General features: G+C 40.6%; 1 protein-coding gene across 1 annotated transcript in view; it reads right to left on the bottom strand.

Moving 5' to 3' along the window:
* DPYD (dihydropyrimidine dehydrogenase) overlaps positions 1 to 21,244 on the bottom strand; it is a 2,453,390-nt gene that overhangs the window by 54,407 nt on the left and 2,377,739 nt on the right. The window contains exon 21 of the mRNA XM_029618068.1: positions 6,003 to 6,146. Within this exon, the coding sequence (XP_029473928.1) occupies positions 6,003 to 6,146 (144 nt within the window). The remainder of the gene's footprint in view (positions 1 to 6,002; positions 6,147 to 21,244) is intronic.

Raw genomic sequence — 21,244 nt, forward strand, 5'->3', positions numbered from 1 at the left:
TGAGGTGATCAAATTTGTGGATGACACAAAATTATGCAGAGTAGTTAAATCTCAAGCGGATTGTGATGAATTGCAAGAGGACCTTGCAAGACTTGAAGATTGGGCTTCCAAATGGCAGATGAAATTCAATTTGGACAAGTGCAAAGTGATGCATATAGGGAAAAATAACCCTTGCTGTAGTTACACAATGTTAGGTTATATCAGGAGTTACCACCCAGGAAAGAGATCTAGGCGTCATAGTGGATAATATATTGAAATTGTCGGCTCACTGTGCTGTGGTGATCAAAAATTGCAAACAGAATGTTAGGAATTATTAGGAAGGGAATGGCAAATAAAAGGATGGATGTCATAATGCCTCTGTATTGCTCCATGGTGAGACCGCATCTTGAATACTGTAAACTATTCTGGTCACCACATCTCAAAAAAGATATAGTTGCACTAAAGAAGGTGCAGAGAAGGTTGACCAAAATTATAAGGGGCATGGTATGGCTTCCTATGAGGAAAGGCTAAAGAGAGTAGGGCTGTTCAGTTTGGAAAAGAGACGACTGAGAGGGGATATGATAGAAGTCTAGAAAATCATGAAGGACTTGAATAAGTTAATGTAAATTGGTTACTCTTTCAGAGAACTAGGGGCCACTCCATGAAGTTAGCAAGCAGTTCATTTAAAACAAATTGAAGAAAAATCTTTTTTACTCAGTGCTTAGTTAAGCATTGGAATTCATTACCAGAGGTTGTGGTTATGGCAGTTAGTGTAAATGGGTTTAAAAAAGGTTTGGATAAGTTCCTAGAGGAAAAAAATCCATAAACTGCTATTAATTAATAAGCCATAGTAGCTTGTGATTTATTTAATGTTTGGGTTCTTGCCAGGTACTTGTGACTTGGATTGGCCACTGTTGGAAACAGGATACTGGATTTGACCCAGTATGGCATATCTTATGTTCTTATGAGTTCTAAATGTATTGGTAGAGGTGTCGGAGAACTGGTGATTCACAGTGCTGAAGTATGCACACAAGTATTTTCATAAGTACAGACTGAGCATTCTTTATAAAATATATGCTTCTGCATATAACTCAGTTATTGCACATGCATGTTACAATTATTATGTGCTTAAAATATATATGTATACTGTTCTAAAACAGGTAGAGAAAGTATGCGTTTTATGCATTAGAAATATACACGTACTTGGCTAAAACAGTTTGATATTTCAAATGATATGGACTTAATTCTTCTAAAATCTTTTTGCCTTCTGAAGGAAACAAGCAAGAAATACTTGTTTTGCTGAATAGCAACTGTCATAGATGGGTATATTACCAAATTATTAGGTAAAAGAAAATTTCAATGTCCTGGAAAAGATATGCAAAGCATGCAGGACAGGGATGACATCACACATGGAGCATGCTCAAAGCACTTGCTCTACATAATTGTGGATCACAGCACATCAGAAGAGGAATTCTGCATATCAAGAAAGGTTTCATGCTTATTGTAAAGAAGATGACATTGTATTATATGATGCATTTCTGGGTTAGTATAATAATTGACATAATTTGGTTTAATAGATTCTCCTGGGATAAAAAACACAGATCAGATAGCAAGGGAAGTAATTTTCAAAGGAGTTACACATGTAAACATAATATACTATTGTAGCAATTTTCAAAAGCCCGATTACCTGCTTCAAGTGCATTTACACATGTAAAACCTATTGAGACAATTCAATGGCATGTATTATAGCAATTTTCAAAAGCCCAATTTCACATATAAAGTGAGTTTACATATAGAAAATCCAGTTTTTAGTGTGAAAATCCTTTTGAAAATCACCCCCATATTGTAACATAGCATTTGATTAATTTAGATGTAAAAGTCTTCCACTATCTTTCTGCTGCTGCTAATTTTGCAAGGTTTTGAATTAGGATACTTGGCATGGCTATTTTCAGTTTAGATAGAAACATACTTAAAATTAGAGTGAGGGTAAGGAAAAATCTATAATGTACAGCAAGAGTGTCATGCTAGTCCACCAAAAATTAAAAATAATTGAAAGAAAACTAACAAAGTAGCTTGCTGGTGGTCATAACTTTACTTCTTCAAAAACATACAGCCAGGAAGGGCAGGAGCAACTGAAACAACATGCTGTGGATCTGCACCTACCACCCAGGGGCCAATCATCCTACTTGGAGAAACAAACCTGAGCTGATAGTCTGTGGATCCTAGTTCAGCCCACCTCGAGAGTCATAGACAGGAGAACAGTCATGGAAGACAAATCCTCCTGGATTGTGAGGGACTGTTGTTGATGATGACCTTTATGAGCACAATTTTCAAAGCCATTTACCCGGTGAAATAATTCTCTAAGGTAATATTGCCCTTTGCTGGCCTGCTGGAAGTATGCATAGCCTTGCAGGCTGCGAGGAGGTGTATTTAGGTTTTGGGAGAAAACTAGTGTTGGCTGCATGACGTTTTCACAAGAGCGTGTGATATTCCACCCCCCCCCCACCCCCATTTTGGCCACATGCACGAATGAGAAGGTGCTAGGTATTAGGGATGTGAATCGTGTCCTCGATCGTCTTAACGATCGATTTCGGCTGGGAGGGGGAGGGAATCGTATTGTTGCCGTTTGGGGGGGTAAAATATCGTGAAAAATCGTGAAAAATCGTTAAAAAATCGAAAAATCGAAAAATCGAAAAACCGGCACATTAAAACCCCCTAAAACCCACCCCCGACCCTTTAAATTAAATCCCCCACCCCCAAATAACTTAAATAACCTGCGGGTCCAGCGGCGGTCCGGAACGGCAGCGGTCCGGAACGGGCTCCTGCTCCTGCATCTTGTCGTCTTCGGCCGGCGCCATTTTCCAAAATGGCGCCGAAAAATGGCGGCGGCCATAGACGAAAAAGATTGGACGGCAGGAGGTCCTTCCGGACCCCCGCTGGACTTTTGGCAAGTCTCGTGGGGGTCAGGAGGCCCCCCACAAGCTGGCCAAAAGTTCCTGGAGGTCCAGCGGGGGTCAGGGAGCGATTTCCCGCCGCGAATCGTTTTCGTACGGAAAATGGCGCCGGCAGGAGATCGACTGCAGGAGGTCGTTCAGCGAGGCGCCGGAACCCTCGCTGAACGACCTCCTGCAGTCCTGCCGAAGACGACAAGATGCAGGAGCAGGAGCCCGTTCCGGACCGCTGCCGTTCCGGACCGCCGCTGGACCCGCAGGTTATTTAAGTTATTTGGGGGGGGGTTCGGGAGGGTGGGGGATTTAATTTAAAGGGTCGGGGGTGGGTTTTAGGGGGTTTTAGTGTGCCGGCTCACGATTCTAACGATTTATAACGATAAATCGTTAGAATCTGTATTGTATTGTGTTCCATAACGGTTTAAGACGATATTAAAATTATCGGACGATAATTTTAATCGTCCTAAAACGATTCACATCCCTACTAGGTATATGTGCTTTTGGTGCAGGCATTTTTTGCTAATTTTCAAATAGAAACAAGGTGGGTAATTTCACTTTGAAAATCTGTGTAAAGTTCTTGCATTAAAAGTGCCTGAGTAGGTTTAAAAAATGTGAGCTATTTAAAAAGTGCTCCCTATAAGGCTAATAAATGTTTTTTAGATGAAGACTTTCATAACTAAGGGGGTCATTTTTCAAAATGCACTAACGTGTTTAATGCATGCGATAGCACCATATCATATGGTGTGATGCAAATTTGAAAAAGAGGAGGAATGAGCTTCTGAAGTGCTATTGCACAGATTTTAACTACAACTTTTTCAGTAGGGTTAAGCTGTGTGATAGTTTCATTGCATTGTCTCCTAAAAAGCCTGTTTTAGGAGGGAGGGAGAGAGACTAGCCATGATATCCTCTCCCTAGATAGGTATTTGTATCCCTATGGGTGGCCCACTTAGTAACTTGAGGTGAGGTTTAGGTATTAGTGTAGGGCAGGGGTGGGCAATTCCGGTCCTCGAGGGCTGTAAACCAGTCGGGTTTTCAGGATATCCTTAATGAATATGCATGACAGAGACCTGCATACACACTGACTCAGTTGTATGCAAATCTATTTCATGCATATTCATTAGGGGTATCCTGAAAACCCGACTGGTTTGCAGCCCTCGAGGACCGGACTTGCCCACCCCTGGTGTAGGGGGTTAGTGGCCACTTTGACATTCAACGTGAGATGTACGAACAGAACAGTGGTCTCTTATGAAGATTTGATGACCTACGGAGAGAGGAAACTCACCCAAAGATGAGATTTGGGCAGTGTTCTCTCCACCTAGCTTGATGTTACTCAGGTAGAGAGTCCATCAAGCTAGGTTGAGAGAACCTTGCACAAATCTCATCTTGGAGTGAGTTTCCTCACTCCGTAGGTCATCAAATCTTCACAAGAGACCACTGTTCTGTTCATACTAGGGGTGTGCATTCGTTTTCACCGTATTGGCGATCCGCAACTTATATTGCACTATTCATAGTATTTGTGGGGAAGCGAAACGTATCGCGATTCCCCACGAATACACGAATCTTCCCCCGAATTATACAGTCATCTAAATAAAAATTTAAACAAACCCCCCACCCTCCTGAATCCCCCAAGACTTACCAAAACTCCCTGGTGGTCCAGCGGGGGGTCCGGGAACCATCCTCTGCACTCACACCCTCGTTGCCAGTTTCATCATGGCGCCGATAGCCTTTGACCTACTATGTCACCGGGGCTACTGCTGCCAGTATTCAAAATGGCGCCGATCGCCTTTGCCCTCACTATGTCACAGGGGCCGACCGTCGCTACCTGTGACATAGTGAGGGCAAAGGCGATCGGCGCCATTTTGAGTACTGGCATCGGACGGACGGCGTGCAGGAGGTCGCTCCCGGACCCCCGCTGGACTTTTGGCAAGTCTTGTGGGGGTCAGGAGGCCTCCCCCCCAAGCTGGCCAAAAGTCCCTGGGGGTCTCGGAGCGGCCTCCTGCACTCTGGCTGTCCGATGCCACTACTCAAAATGGCGCCGATAGCCTTTGCCCATACTATGTTACAGGGGCTACCGGTGCCATTGGTCAGCCCCTGTCACATGGTAGGAGCACAAGATGGCGCCAATGGCCATGTGACAGGGGCTGACCAATGGCACCGGTAGCCCCTGTGACAAAGGCTATCGGCGCCATGATGAAACCAGCATCGAGGGTGTGAGTGCAGGGGATGGTTCCCGGACCCCCGCTGGACCACCAGGGAGTTTTGGTAAGTCTTGGGGGGGTCAGGAGGGTGGGGGGTTGTAGTTAATTTGAATTTTAGCTGGCACACGAATAGAAATCGCCGTATTAACGCTCGGGGCGCCATACTGCCGAATGCAACGTATCTGCTCCCCGACGAATCCGAATCATGAATGCAACGTATGGCGTCCCTCTGCACATCCCTAGTTCATACGTCTCACGTTGAATGTCAAAGTGGCCCCTAACCCCCTACACTAATACCTAAACCTCACCTTGAGTTACTAGGTGGGCCAACCATAGGGATACAAATACCTATCTAGGGAGAGGGCATTACGGCTAGTCTCCCTCTCTCTCTCAATCTCACTCTCTCTCTCTCTCTCTCACTCTAACCATTAACAATGGTCCCCTAGTGGTTGAATGCAGGAAGTATAGCAGTTATCACAAAGTATGAAAAAGTTATTGCAATTTGCACTAACTTACCTCTTTGCATAGATAATTTACAATAGACAATTATATTAGCATAAAACACACCCCTTTTGCTATTGCATGCGATACATCACATTTTGATAAATACAGGCCTAAGTGCCCTTTCACAGGAAATGCCTTGTCATTAGTTTGGCATTATGTATCGTTAAAAAGCTATAACTAGCATCAGTCTTTCAGTGAGGCTAAGGCAAAATACAAAATCATAATTTTCCTAATTTGAAACATACAAAAACACAAAGGGACATATTGTGTAAAGATCTTCTCTCATTCTATGCACATATTTCAAAAACAGAGTTGCAAGTTTGAAAATATAGATTTGAAAGTGCAGAGTGTTTTGTTTTGGGTTTTTTTTTACCTTGACAGCTGGAATAGGCTTTTTGGGAGAAAAATACTGTTTCTCAGCTGTTGAAGAAGATTCATTTTTTTCCATAATTTCTATCTTGCTCTCAGATATGATCCTCTTGCGTTGTTCCAGATAAGGCCCGAAACTAGGAAGTTTCTATGGTAAGAACCAGAAACCTATTAGTTGCATAGGTTACAAAGATTTAAAGGGTCATTAGTACAGCACATTCCAAAGGCATTGAAAGCCAATTGTTTTTAATAATGAACAAGAAGCAAGTATTTGAAATATAAATTGGTTTTAAATTTTATTTTCAAACATACTCCTGGAGTCAGCAGGTTTTTTTTTTTAAATGCAGCAAAGTATTCTCTCTTTTTATAAAATCTAAGCTTTCTTCTTGAATTATTTAACAAGCTACCCACAGATTGGATGACTTTTCATACTCCTATTCATGGAAAAAAAATCAGGATTAGCAGTTGGATCATTGCATATCTGTAGGATCAGTGGCCATTAAAAAAAGCATTCAGTGTAAATCCCTTTCTGAATATAAGGTTAATTGATTTCCTATTATAGTGGCAGAAGCATAGTGGTGAAGTCTTTGTTCATTATTTTTTTGTATGGTGAATGAAATGCAAGACTAGTAGTCACCATTAACCCCTAGCAGAGGATATGAAGCATCCTACTGTATTTCTCAAACAAAGGAGGAAAATAATCATGTTGAGGACTATCAAAACCTGCCTTGTAATGTGTGAGCTGTACAAATCTTTAGCAAGGCTGTGATTTTTATTTTAATAGTTCCTCCAGGGATTCATCATGGATGAATTTGTTCTTACAGAGAAGCTAAATCCTATCCTTTTAAAGATAAGAGTATCTCCCACTAAAACTCTCTCTCTCTCTCTCTCTATCCAGATATAAAAGGCATTACATTGCCAATAGAAGACTGACAGCATAATGAATCAACTATGAAACCTTAAGCCAGTAAAGCTTTGAGGTAGAGAAGTCTATTTTGATTATAATTTATTCATGGATCAATGTAAAGGTAATTGAGCATAGTATGAACTGGAAAGAGGTGTTGTTCTTTAATAGCAAGAGGAAATGGTATCTTCCTGTCCAAATTACCATATAGTACTTGGTTAAGAGGAATATCAGGAGGAATCCACTTTTACCACTGAACACTGTAGTAATGCATGCACTATCATATGTATACAATTTCAGTCTATTTTATCACTGACTAGAATACAATTCTAATACCTTGCTGCAAAAGTAACAAATTATGAATTTGATTTCAGTAAGACAGAAATGTACTAGAGTACTGACACATGCCCTATAACTTGACTACTTATTACTTAGTTCAGTGCTGTCATAAAGCGACGACTGTCTCAGTGTTGGAGGCTGATATACTCTGGTGGTGATAGAATACAAGATATTATTCCCTGTGGTATAGAAAATTTTGTTTTAAATGAATCAGTGTTATATATCTTCTGAGAATTTGTAAAAGCACATTGTCCTACATTTAAAATTACTCATCAGTTGCTCTCGTCACTATTTTACAAATATGAATAATAAAATGTATTCATGAGTTAGATGCTTTACTCAGTTTATTACATGCAATTCAAATAGATTTAACAGTATCAGACACACCTATATGTGTTTTAATTAGGGATATTCAACCTGCATCTTTTTCATTTTGGAGTTTTTCCCCCATTTTTTTCAGTTCGATTCATTTGCCAAACCTCAAAAAAATACCCCCCACCCCCCAAAACAAAAAAAAAAACAAAAAACCCAGACCCCTCAAAAAACATGGGCCTCCAGCAGCCTTGCCAAGGTCTCTCCAGGCTAAAACTCTGGTCTGGAGCTTACCTGGACTGAAAGCCAGACAGACAGACACACACACACACATGCTTCTTCTGTGTGTCTCTCTCATATATTAACACACACACACACATGCTTCCTCTGAATCTCTATCTCTCACTAACACACACACACATATGCAGACAAAAACTGAACTTGAAACAACAAGCCAGATTCTATATGCACTGCAATTGGGAAAAGCAGAAAATCACTATTCATCAAAACAGTACAATCAAGAAATATAAATCCATCAGAATAGTAAAACCAAACTAAAAAATATAAATTTCAGAAAAGCTGATGAATAGAATAATATTCAGTAATTAGAAGCTCCTGTAGAAATGTTTTAAAATTTTCTAAACATCAATAAAATATTTAAAAATCAATAGACATTAAATAACACCCAGTGATTAAAACTAATAAGGATTTTAAAAATTCCCTGCACTCCATACCTGCCACCCTGAGATTGTCATGGACTGTGAATGTACACATACACTCACCCACACATACATACTTGATGAGAGACAGAAGGAAATTGAGTGTGTGTGTGTGAGACAGACACACACTTTTCCTCCATCTCTGTCTCTTGCACATACACACACGCTTCCACTGTATCTCTCACACATGATTCCTCTGTCTCACACACACACACACATACTTCTTTCTCTCATCCCCACCACACACACAGGAAATCTCTCACCCTTACACAGCCTCTCTCTCACACACACACACACAAACATACCCTCTCATACACACACACAGGGCCGGTGCAAGGGTAGTAGGCATCCTAGGCGCTCTTTGGTGCCATAGTTAACTGCTTCATTTAGCCTAATGTACGCACCAGCCCTGCTCACACACACCTTCTCATACACTGGCACTCACTGTCACAGGGCCAGTCTCTCATTCTCACACACATTTTGGACCTCTTTTTCAGCTGCTGGCTTTACAGAAGGGCATCTTCTTTTGCCGTCAGCTCCGGGAAATGCCGGTGGTTTTGCAGGGCCTCTTCTTCTGCCGCTGGTTTCGAGAAAACACATCTGCCGCCGGCCTCTTCCTCCGCAGGACCTCGCTTTTGCTGGCAGGGAATGGGAACCCCACCAGGACGTCACTTCTCTGTGCCACTGCAGGATCTTTCTATATGCTGGTGGCAATGGCACCCCTCCCCCTGTTGTCACCCAGGGTAAACCACCCCCACTTCTTAGTAAGCCACTGAATATACACAGGCTATATCATTCAATAACAGGATGAGACAAGCTTCTGTGAATACATATGGTTAATTGATGCGTAGTTTAACAAATGTTTATACTATTTAACTATTAGTTAGTAAAATAATCTTCTCGTGAGTTCTTTATAAAACAGATCTTGCTCTTTTATTAAAGGGATGCTCCTTTTACTTCTAACTTGAAATAATTTTTCCCATTTTAATAAGGATAGTTTGTAGATTGGTATATTTTATTGGACTAACATAAGAATAATCTAATGTAGCACATCAGGCTCTAAGACCACACAGATGTTTTTGAAAAATCCTTTTTCCTATGATTTCATTTATTTCTCAACCAATCTTGATGATGCACTTCTTCCTTCAGCTGCCTGAGAGTAGCAACCCTGATAAACATCAAGATTTGATAGAAGAAAATAGACTGCAATGCAGCCTGCACAAAATTAGCTGAACAATTATTTAGCGAAATGGAGTAGTAGTGTAGTGGTTAGAGTAATGGCCAGGAAACCAGGGTACAAATCCTACTTCTTCCTTTGATAATCCTTGTGACCTTGCTACTACACTCTGCAATGCATCGCCTCAGGTACAAACAGATTGTAAGTACTTTGGGGCAGGGAAATACATATTGTACCTTGATTTAGAAAGGTGAGTAATTAAATTCAAGTGTGAACCAGGGACAGACAGCTTCACTAGCCAAGTGTTATCAGATTCTAAAACATAAGACTTTTTCTTCTATTATTTATTTATATACTGACATAACACATCGGTTTACATTCAAGTACTATAGGCATTTCCCTATCCCCAGAGGGTTTATAATCTAAGTTTTGTACCTGAGGCAATGGAGGGTAAAGTGACTTGCCCAAGGTCACAAGGAGTGATAGTGGGACTCAAACGCTGGTCTCCTGGTTCTTAGCCCACTGCTCTAACCACTAGGCTATTCCTATTAAGGCTAGCTCCTGTGCTCTCTAATTTTATTGATAAATTGATCCCAAATGAATAATATGATGAGTATAAATTATATCGACATGACAAGGCAAGTGAAATTGGGGAAGGGTTGTCACTATGGGCCAGATTTTTAAACCTACATGCAGGCGTAGGTTTGTGCGCGCAACCCGGCACGCACAAATCTACGCCCAAGTTTTTAACATGCGCGCGTAGCCGCACGCATGTTATAAAATCTGGGGTCAGTGCACGCAAGGTGCACAAGTGTGCCGAGCCCAGGGGAGCCCGGATGGCTTTCCCTGTTCTCTCTGAGGCCGCTCCGAAATTGGAGTGGCCTCAGAGGGAACTTTCCTTCTGCCCCCCCCCCCCCACCTTCCCCTCCCTTCCCCTACCTAACCTGCCCCACATCCCTATCTAAAACCCCCCCTCATCTTTGTTGGCGAAGTTGCACCTGGCTCCGGGCAGGAGTAGGTTGTGCATGCCGGCCGAGTGCTGGCATGCGAGCCCCCGGCACGACCCCTGTGCAGGAGGCCTCAGCCCTGCCCCTGCCCACTCCCCACCTATTTTTTCAATCCCCGGGACATACGCGTGTGTCGCCGGGCCTATGCAAAATAGGCTTGGTGCTCGCAGGAGTGAGTTTTCGGGGTTACGCGCATAATATACGCGTGTAACCCTTTGAAAATACGCCCCTATATGTAAATGATGGCATAGAGTCAAGCATGATAAAAATCCTAAAGGAAGCAAAATACCCTGTGGAATCCTTATGGATAAAAATTCCTCTGTGATGGGTAAGGGTATAGCAATGGGTGTATATTATCATCCACTTGGCCAAGATGAAGAAACAGACTAGTTGAAATTAGAAAAGCAAATACATTTGGCAGCACAGTAATAATGGGAGATTTCAATTATCCCAGTATTGCTTGGGTCAATGTCTCACTGGGACTCGATAGACTGGTTAAGTTTCTAGAAACCATAAATGACTGCTTCATGGAGCAGCTGACCCTAGAAATGATGAGAGGAGCAGCTAGATCCATCCTCAGTGGAACACATGACCTGATATAAAGGGATATAGTGGTAAGGCTGCTAAGCAATAGTGATTATACTGCTATCAAATTTGACATAACCACTAGAGGGAGAATATTACATAAACTACTACAGTAGCATATAACTTTGAAAAGGGAAACTATGATAGAATGAGGGAATTAATTAGAAAAAAAAATAAATAGTGGAAAAGTTTAAAAGTTTTCATGGTATGGACATTATTTTAAAATACCATCTTGGAAGATAATATAAAATGTATTCCACATAGTAAAGAGGATCAAAGGAAGACCAAATAACTGTCAGCATGATTTAATGGTCAGATGAAAGGGGCAGTTAAAGCCAAAAGAGAATTGTTAAAAAAATAGAAAGCACATCCAAATGAAGAAAAATAGATAAGAGCATAATCACTAGCAAGTTAGATGTAAAGGAATAGTAATACAGGCCAAGAGAAAAGCTGAGTAGAAACTTTCCAGAGAGGCAGAAACTAATAATATATTTTTTTCAAGTACTTTTGAAGCAGAAAGCCTGGGTGGGAATTAGTTGGTCCACTAGATGACTGAGGGTTAAAAGTGGTGCTCAGGATGGACAAAGAGACAGTAGAAAAACTAAATTAATTCTTTGCTTTGGTTTTTACTGAAGATGATGTTGGTACATAGCCAAACTTGAAACATTTCTTGACTATGATCATTCTGAACAACTAAGGAAGTTCAGCAAAAACATTTTGCTTTGGTCTGCTTTTTCATTTTGTTTTTTTGTTTCATTGTTCAGTTTATCTAATGTTTTTTTCTCAGTTTGGGCCTCTGCTTGGCCCTCCAACCTCTTCTGCCCTCAAGAAGGCCTTGGGGCCTGGGTCTACCTGACTATATTGAGAGCTGGGCCAAGTCAGAGCATTCCTAAGAAGAGATGTGCAGCGGTAAGGACATTCAGTTCGGGCTTCATTTTTGGACAGCTGTGGGAAATTTCAATTTTCCCACAGTTTGGGCTTTTTTTTGGGGTGGGACCCTGATTCTTGGGTTAGTGCACACTAACATTTCAAAGATGAAAAAAAATGTCTGAAAATGTTGAGGTACTTAAGAGGCGGGCCATTTTGGTTTGTTCCATTTTGAATGATCCAAAAAAAGTATTTTTTGGTTCAGATGTGCCATTCATTTAAAAATAATGCACAAACCTATGAGCAATGAAAACAAACCTCTGTGATGATGGAGGATGTAATAAATAAAACTGAGAAACTGAAGAGTAGCAAATCACTAGGACAGGATGGCATCCACCCTAGAGTCCTAAAAGAACTCAAACATGAAATTGCAAACCTGCTGCTCATAATCTGTAACTGATCCTTTAAAGCATCAACAATTCCTGCAGACTGAAGAGTGTCTAATGTGACATAAACATTTTAAAAACTGGTCCAGGAATGACCTGGAAAATTACAGACTGGTGAGCCTGACTTCGGTCCCAGGGAAAATGGTATAAGATATTCTTAAAAACAAAATCAAGGATGGTTATTTATTCTTTCAAATACTAAAAGAAGGGGATTCTCCATGAAACTAAATCAACAAATTTAAAATACATTGTGGAAAGTTCTTTTTGCTCATTACATAATCAAACTATTGAATCTGTTGCCAGAGAATGTGGTCAACTGAATGCATAACAGAGTTTAAAGGAGGTTAGTGCAAGTTCCTGGAGGAAAAGTCTATAAAACATTAGCCAGGAAGACTAAAGAAAGCTATTACTATCCTTGGGAACAAGTAACAGGGCATAGATTTACTTTATGGCACCTGCCACTCCGCCAGGTATTTGTGCCCTGGATTGGCCTTTGTAGGAGACAGGATTCTGGGCTTGATAGACCTTGGTTTGATCCAGCATGGTATTTCTTATGTTCTTAAAGAGATCACAATTGGTTAAAAAGTGGTATCATCAGGACGTACTGGCTTCCATTTTTCTTGAATTATTTTTTCCTTTGTTTGCTTTATTCAATGATTGCAGTACCAATGGTAGATGTGCATATGATAATTCCAACCACTAAGGCATATGATGTGCATATGATATCAGGGAACATTAATACAGAGTTCCACTTTCAGGGAAGATATGATCTCCAGATACCTGAAAGATGTTAATGATGTACAAACATCAAACCTTTACCGTTGGAAAGAAATCAATAGAACTAGGGGTCACATAATGAAACTCCAGGGAGGGTGACTCAGAACCAATGTCAGGAAATATTTCTTCATGGAGAGAATGGTGCATGCCTGGAATGCCCTTCTGGAGGAGGTGGTGAAGACGAAAACAGTGAAAGAATTCAAAGCAGCATGGGATAAATACTGTTGATCCCTAAAAGCTAGAGAATGTGGATGAAGAAAAGAATACATGGGGGTGACTTGCTGATGCAGTGGTTACTACCCTTAATCAATAAGCCTTGATTCTGTTGATCCAACTCCAACATTTTTCTCTACTTCAAGGGCAGAGTGAAAAGAGGAATTGGATTCAGATAGCAACCAACATGGGCCCCAAGTTTTACGGTCTAGGTAACAAAAAAACATGGAGGTAACTTGCTGATTCGGCTTTTACTACCCTTAACCTTTGCTGCAACTCCAATATTGCTCTCTACTTCCACGGCAAGGGGTAAAATGAAATTGGATTCAGACAGCAACCAGTGAGTGTCCTGACTTTTATAGTCTGGGAAACTGACAAGCATGGGGGTAACTTGCTCAGAGCAGCAGTTATTACCCTTAACAGTCTAACTGCTTCTTTATTGTTTATTGTATGTTTGATACTTGATAGCTCATTCTTCTGCTGTAGATGTATGGATCAGAGTGCATTAAAATACAGAAATAACTAATTTAAAAATGTTTATGAGTGTGAATATCACAAAACAAAATTATAAATAAATCAAAGAGCATCACAATAAAAATGATTGTGTTAATCAGGGCAGCAACATCAAATGCCAAATAAACTCATAAAATAAAAAGCTTTCATAAACTTATACAAATAATCAAGTTTTGGTCAATTGTCTAAATGTTAGGTAACAATTTGTACTAATATTAGGAGCATTTTGGAAAAGCCAGAGATTGCACAAACAGTTCAAGAAAAGGCTTCAGACTAGTGGCAAAGTATGTCAGACTCTTGGACCCCTTTCTGCTTTTTAAAGGGACAGGAAATCCTTTTTATGGAGCTTCAAAAATTCATTCCTCCTGACTTCCTGGGACTGGCTAGGGTTCTGTCTCACTGCTTCTTTCTCTAGGCTTGTAAGACACTGATTACATAGGTGTCTGACTGAAGAAGGGCTCAGGCTGCACTTACTAAACTATTACTTTTACAGAAAGCCTTTTTATATTTCCTCTTATTTAAGTTTTACTAGTTTCACTTTCCTTTATTTCTAGAATTAAGTCCAGGAATGTCATCAGATAGGAGCATGACAACTCTACAGATGCCTGAAGGAAACTATTATATAAGTGTTATATTTTCTATTTCTTTTCCCTAGCTACTTTCTATTCATAACCTTTATTTAATTAAGAAAACATTAAGCATCTTGTTTATTTTTATCTCCACAGGTGATCTATGAAATTAAACCTAAGGCATTAAATTAACATAAGTGATAAGCAATTGGGATCATTATTCTGTACATACAGTACAATATCTATTTTAATGAAAAAAATGAACTAATTTAAACTAATATGGTCTATTTGTATAACTCATGTGTACAAGAAAAAATTAATATAGGCAGCTGTGACCATCCCTGCAGCCCTGTCTCCAGTTCCCAACTAATGGAACATAAGAAAGATGCTCTCAGGGAAAAATAAGGCTACAACTATTATTTAAGTAACATAACTAAAAACCCAATGTTTACCTGAGCAATCCTCTTCAGGACTTCCTTATTGATGCTGTTGATCTATCCCCCATACGACCAGCTAGGCCATTTTTAACCTTTACCACATCATCCATCATAAGATCAGCTAAGTTGTGGCTCCCTCCTCTACTGACCATGTTAGCTTTGCTGCATTCTTCCAATATGGCTGAACCCAGCACAAGTCAAGCAGCCTCCTAGGGTCACCCAATACCATACCAGCCACAAAGGAGTTGGTTAGCAATGGTGTACCTTTTCTGCTGCTTCCCCCTGCTGATAGAAACGAGGAAAGAAATCAGGATAGTAAAATCTTGAGTGGAAGAAAGGATTGCCAAAGAAGTAAAGCAAAGTTCCAAAATATTTTTCAGATATGTCAAAAGAGGAAGGAAAGAGGTGATATTGTAAGATTGAAAGCAGACAAAAGACATTGTATGGAGAAAGATGAGGAAAAAGCAGAAATATTAAATACTTCAGTTCGGGGTTCACAAAAGAAGACCCTGGAGAAGGATGGTTGCTAGTTAGCAAGAGTGTGGTGGATAGGAGTGAGGTAGATATGTCCCATTTACAGAAGAAAGTGTTTAGGTGGAACTAACAAAACTGGAAGTAGACAAGGCAATGAGACTTGATGGGAAACTCCTGGGATACTAAAGGAGATCAGAGTGGTACTGGCAGGTCTGCTCACTGACTTATTCAATTGATCTCTGGAAATGGGCATGGGTCTACAATATTGAAGAAGGGGAGTGGTGGTCCCCCTTCACAAAAGTGGGAGCAGAGAAGAGGCTTAAAACTACAGGCCAGTTAGTCTTACCTCAGTTATAGGAAAATTAATGGAGACACTACTGATAGTAGTCAATATGAAGGAAATTCTTCAAATACAATTTTTTCATGGCCATATCCATTTCACAGACCTGAGAAGTACCTTACATGTTGAAATTTCTCCATCTTATGTAGAATTACATTTCTGTTCCCATTCTAGAGATGTTTTTCAAGAGTGATGATTCAGATGAACTGAACCATATCACAGTGAACCTGGAAGAAGTAGTAGGCCAGATTGTCAAAATGAAGAGTAGCAAATCACCTGGACAAGATAGTATAACCTCCAGGGTTCTGAAAAAAACTAAAAAATGAAATTTCAGACTTATTACTAGTAATTTCTAAATTATCATTAAAATAATTCAGACTGGAGGGTGGCCAATGTAACCCGAATATTTAAAAAGGGTTCCAGGGGTGATTTGGGAAATTATAGACCAGTAAGTCTAACTTCAATGCCAGGAAAAATCATGGAAAATATTCTAAAGTACAAAATCACAGAAAATATAGATAGACATGGCTTAATGGAACACAGCAAGAATGGATTTATTCAAGGGAAAGCTTGTCTCACTAATCTGCTACATTTGTTTAAAGAGGTTAATAAACATATGGATAAAGTTGAATTTGGTTTTCAGAAGGCATTTGACAAAGTCCCTCATGAGAGGCTTTTAAGCTAAAAAGTCATGAGATAGGAGGCATTGTCCAATTGTAGATTGCAACCTGGTTAAAAGATAGATCTTTTTTCTCAGTGGAAAAAGGTAAACAGTGAAGTGCCTCAGAGATCTGTACTTGGACAGGTGCTTTATAATATGTTTATAAATGATCTGAAAGAGTATGATGAGTGAGGTGATTAAATTTGCAGATGACACAAAATTATTCTGAGTAGTTAAATCACAATTGAACCTTGTGAGACTGGAAAATTGGGCATCAAAATGTCAGATGAAATTTAATGTGAGCAAGTGCAAGGCAATGTATAGAGGGAAAAGTAACCCATGCTGTAGTTACATGATGTTAGGTTCCATATTACGAGTTACCAACCAGGAAAATGATTTAGGCATCACAGTGGATAACACATTAAAATCATCAGCTCAGTGTGCCACAGCAGTCAAAAAAGAAAATAGAATGTTAGGAATTATTAGGAAGAGAATAGTGAATAAAATGCAGAATGTCATAATCCCTCTATATTGCTCTATGGTGAGACCACACCTTGAATACTGTACATAATTCTGGTCGCCACATCTCAAAAAAGATATAGTTGCACTGGAGAAGGTACAGAGAAGGGTGACCAAAATAATAAAGAGAATGGAATGGGTCCCCTATGAGGAAAGGCTAAAGAGATTAGGGCTCTTCAGCTTGGAGAAGAGACGGCTGAAGGGGGATATGATAGAAGTCCATAAAATCATGAGAGGAGTAGAGCAGGTAAATGTGAATCGGTTATTTACTCTTTCAGATAATATAGGGAATAGGGGGCACTCCATGAAGTTAGCAAGTTGAGCACATTTAAAACAAATCGGAGAAAAATATTTTTCACTCAATGCATAATTAAGCTCTGAAATTCATTGCCAGAGAATGTGGTTAAGGCAGTTAGTGTAGCTGGTTTACAAAAAGTTTGGATAAGTTCCTGGAGAAGTCAATAAATTGCTATTAGTCAAGATGACTTAAGGGTAGATTTTAAAATGTGTGCGTGCACGTGCACGTCCATGTGCATGAGCTATCTAGTGCGCGCATGTTATAAAAAATGTGGTCCGCACGCACATACCCGCTGGATTTTATAATCCGTACGCGTTTGTGTAAGCAGTGCGCACAAGGGGGGTAAACATATGCAAATTCACATGGCAACGAGATTGGGGCTCCCCCAGTTTCCTCCCAGTCCACCCCTCCCCATCCCCGGGACCGCCCCTTGATAGAGGCCTGTGCATGTAAGGGGGGTTATGTGCATGGCTGGGCCTCTTCTAAAATGTGCGCAGCACGTGCAAGGGCCGGCTCTGTGTGTAACCCCCATTTTTACACGCGGGGGGGGGGGGGGGCTAAAAATCAGGCCATTAGGTAATAGCCACTACTAGCATTAGTAGCAGGGGATCTACTTAGTTTTGCGTACTTGCCAGGTACTTGAAATTTGGATTTGCCACTCTTGGAAAAAGGAAGGTGGACTTGATGGACTCTCAGTCTACCCAGTATGGCTTCTTATGTTTGTTTTTTTAATAGATTTTAAATTTTAACAAAGCACAAAGTCTTTGTAGAGAATCAAAGAGGACAAAAAGAAAACAGCTATTCCATGCATCTAAGAAATAGAAATATCATACATTCCATAGTATACATGTCCTCATTCAATACAAAAGGAAAAACTGCTTGAGGAGGGTAGAGAAAAAAATGGGAGACAACAAAGAAATGCACAAGGAATAAAATTAGCGAGAGGACTCTAAAGGCCTATGAATACTAAATCAGGACTACTAGGAAGCTATGGGGATGGGAGAAGATGTTAATACCATCTTAGCATCAAAGAAAGATTTAAGTTGTTCAGGAGAAAAAATAATAATAATCAGAGCAAAATTTAGCAAAACATTTTCATGGGTAACAAATCTAAAGTATCTTTTCTTAAAGCCTAAACTCCCCTCCTTCTTTCCTGGGTGGCTTTAGAAATGTCTGGAAAAATTCTTACTTCCTGTCCATGATAAGAAATATTCAGATTTTAGAAATACAGAGATGTCACGTAACTTGGATCAGAATCTGAAACTAAAGAAAATAAATGAGTTGCTTGTTCAATAATTTCTGGGCCTGTTGTCTCCAAGAACTCAGTCAAGTTTAAGTTGTGAGGAGTGAGGTAAAGATGGACAAAAATATTAGGGATGCGAATCGGGCGTCGAACGATTGAAAATATCGTTGATATTTTCAAAATCGTCAGAAATTGGGGGCTCCCCCGAAACGAAAGGAAAACCCCACGATATTGATCGTGGGGGTTCGCTAATCATTTTGGGGGAGGGTGGGAAAAACGGCACACAAAAATTACCCCTAAACCCACCCCGACCCTTTAAAACTAATCCCTTTGGGGGTTCCGGGAGCGATCTCCCGCTCCCGGGCCGTCGGCTGCCACTAATCAAAATGGCGCCAATGGCCCTTTGCCCTTACCATGTGACAGGATATCTGTGCCATTGGCCGGCCCCTGTCACATGGTAGGAGCACTGGATGGCCCATGCCATTTTTAAAAATGGCGCCGGCCATCCAGTGCTCCCTCCATGTGACAGGGGCCGGTCAATGGCACAGATACCCTGTCACATGGTAAGGGCAAAGGCCATCGACGCCATTTTGATTAGTGGCAGCCGACGGCCCGGGAGCGGGAGATCGCTCCCGGGACCCCCACTGGACCACCAGGTTCCTGTAAAATGTTTTTGGGGGGTTGGGGAAGCAAAGGGATTGGTTTTAAAGGGTCGGGATGGGTTTTTTGTTTATCGGCTCGGGCGCAGCCGATAAACAAAACCGCGATCGGGCCCGATGGAAAAAAACCCACATGTGAATCGGAACCGGAATCCTAACCGATTCCAGTTCCGATTCACATCTCTAAAAAATATATTTTATTAATAGAAAGAAACAGTGCCAGTACACAGCAGTGGATCTGGGTATGTGCCAGGGGGCATAAATATTTACATAGACATTTCTTGGCCATGCCCCATCCAGACCATGTCCACGCCGCACCCCTTTTTTAAATTGAGTGAGATGTGTGCACATCTGGGCTGCTTTTAAAGTTCAGTGGATGCGTGCGAGCCCAACTTTTGCACGCATCTCCCAATTTTGGCACACACCGGGCTTTTAAAATTCACCTTTAAGGCCACAAATGCATTAATTTTAACCTGTAAATAAATTGGATTTAACATCAAAGAATTGTAACGATCTTTTCAACCATGTCATCAAATATTAGTAAAGTTAAGTTGGAAACCACTTTCCTTCCAGCATGATTATTTCTGCTATAGACTTTTGGACATTATCAGTGCTGTTTACAAGGACCTAAGGGGCAGTATAATTAATTGTTCAATGACACAAAAAGGCCATGAATCTAAGTTTCCCCCCACAGAGAACCTTTGAGCCTCGAATTAATTGAAAACCATTGGAGAGTTTTACAAATAGGGTCTGAACTTTTATTGTGTGCCTTTGGGTTCATTATCCCAGTTTTTCCATCTAGGGGTTACATATGAATGAGATATATTTGTGTATACTGGGCTGCCAATGTATGCAAATTTATTTCATGCACATTCCTTGTGGATATCCTGAAAACCCCACTAGCTGTGGAGACCCCAGAGCAGGTTTGAGAATCTCTGATACACGAAATTGAAGAAAGAAGGTTTGGGGTTTTTTTTTTCACTTTCTTGACTAGTACAGGCTGTGTACAGGATTTTATGGGTTCCTATGTGTACCATGCTTTGAAAAATCAAACCCTGAGAATTACTTTTTATTGCATTTTAGAAATTTATTTAGATGAATGCATGTAAAATGTTTTCCTTTTTCTTCAATTTAAAACAAGTTTCTTTTTGCATATTCCGTGGCATTTGAGGCACTTTTATTAGTTTGGTAGTATTTTCTCTTAGGGCCTGATTCACTAATGCTTTTCCGCCATTCTGTGTCTATGTGAATATCTTGGGCTAATAAACTAATTTCTAGAAACTGGGGTTAGTCCAGACAGGAAATAGTTGCTTGCTTGTAATCGTAAATGCCTCTGTGTTAACATATGAATAAATTACATCTTACAGACAAAACTAAACCAATTGATTGCTATAATGACAGAAGTTGAGTGGTACCTTATAGACTATTCAATTTGTTAGTCTATAAGGTGCCACTCGACTCCTGTCATTTTTGTTACACCATATTAACAGGGCTATTCCTCTGAAGAATTGATTGCTGTTGAACAGGTACTTTTAAAAATGTATTTTGACTTGGTTATTTAAGGGATAATGTAGTGATTATGAAATTCTAGATACATAAAATCCTTATTTTAAAACATGCGCACATACTTGAAGTCATTAGGGATGTGCATTAGTTTAGAACGAAATTGCCTAATTTGTCCTGGTTCGGGAGACACAAATCCTGAAACGGATTTTCTCCAAAATTCAGGAAAAATTTGTTTTTCGGGTTAGCATGGGGGGGGGGGGAGGGGCACATTTATTTAAAAAAAAAAAAAAACCCAACCCTTCAAATTTACTTAATTACAACCCCCCCCACCATCCCGATCCCCCACCAAGACTTACTGAAAGCTCTGGTGGTCCAGCAGGGGTCCTGGGAGCGATCTTCCGCTCTCGGGCCGTCGGGCCTGCCAGGAATCAAAATGGCGCCAGTGGCCCTTTGCCCTTACTATGTGACAGGGGCTACCGGTGTCATTGGTCAGCCCCTGTCACATGGTAGGAGCAAAGGGCGGCTGGCGCCATCTTTGAAAATGGCATGGTAGATTAGTGACAGCATACGGCCCAAGAGGGAGAGATCGCTCCTGGGACCCCGCTGGACCACCAGGACATTTAGTAAGTCTTGGGGGGGGGGGGGGGAATAAGGATTGTGGTGGGGTTGTAATTAAGTAAA

Source organism: Rhinatrema bivittatum, chromosome 10 (assembly GCF_901001135.1).
Source record: "Rhinatrema bivittatum chromosome 10, aRhiBiv1.1, whole genome shotgun sequence".
Lineage (NCBI taxonomy): Eukaryota > Metazoa > Chordata > Amphibia > Gymnophiona > Rhinatrematidae > Rhinatrema > Rhinatrema bivittatum.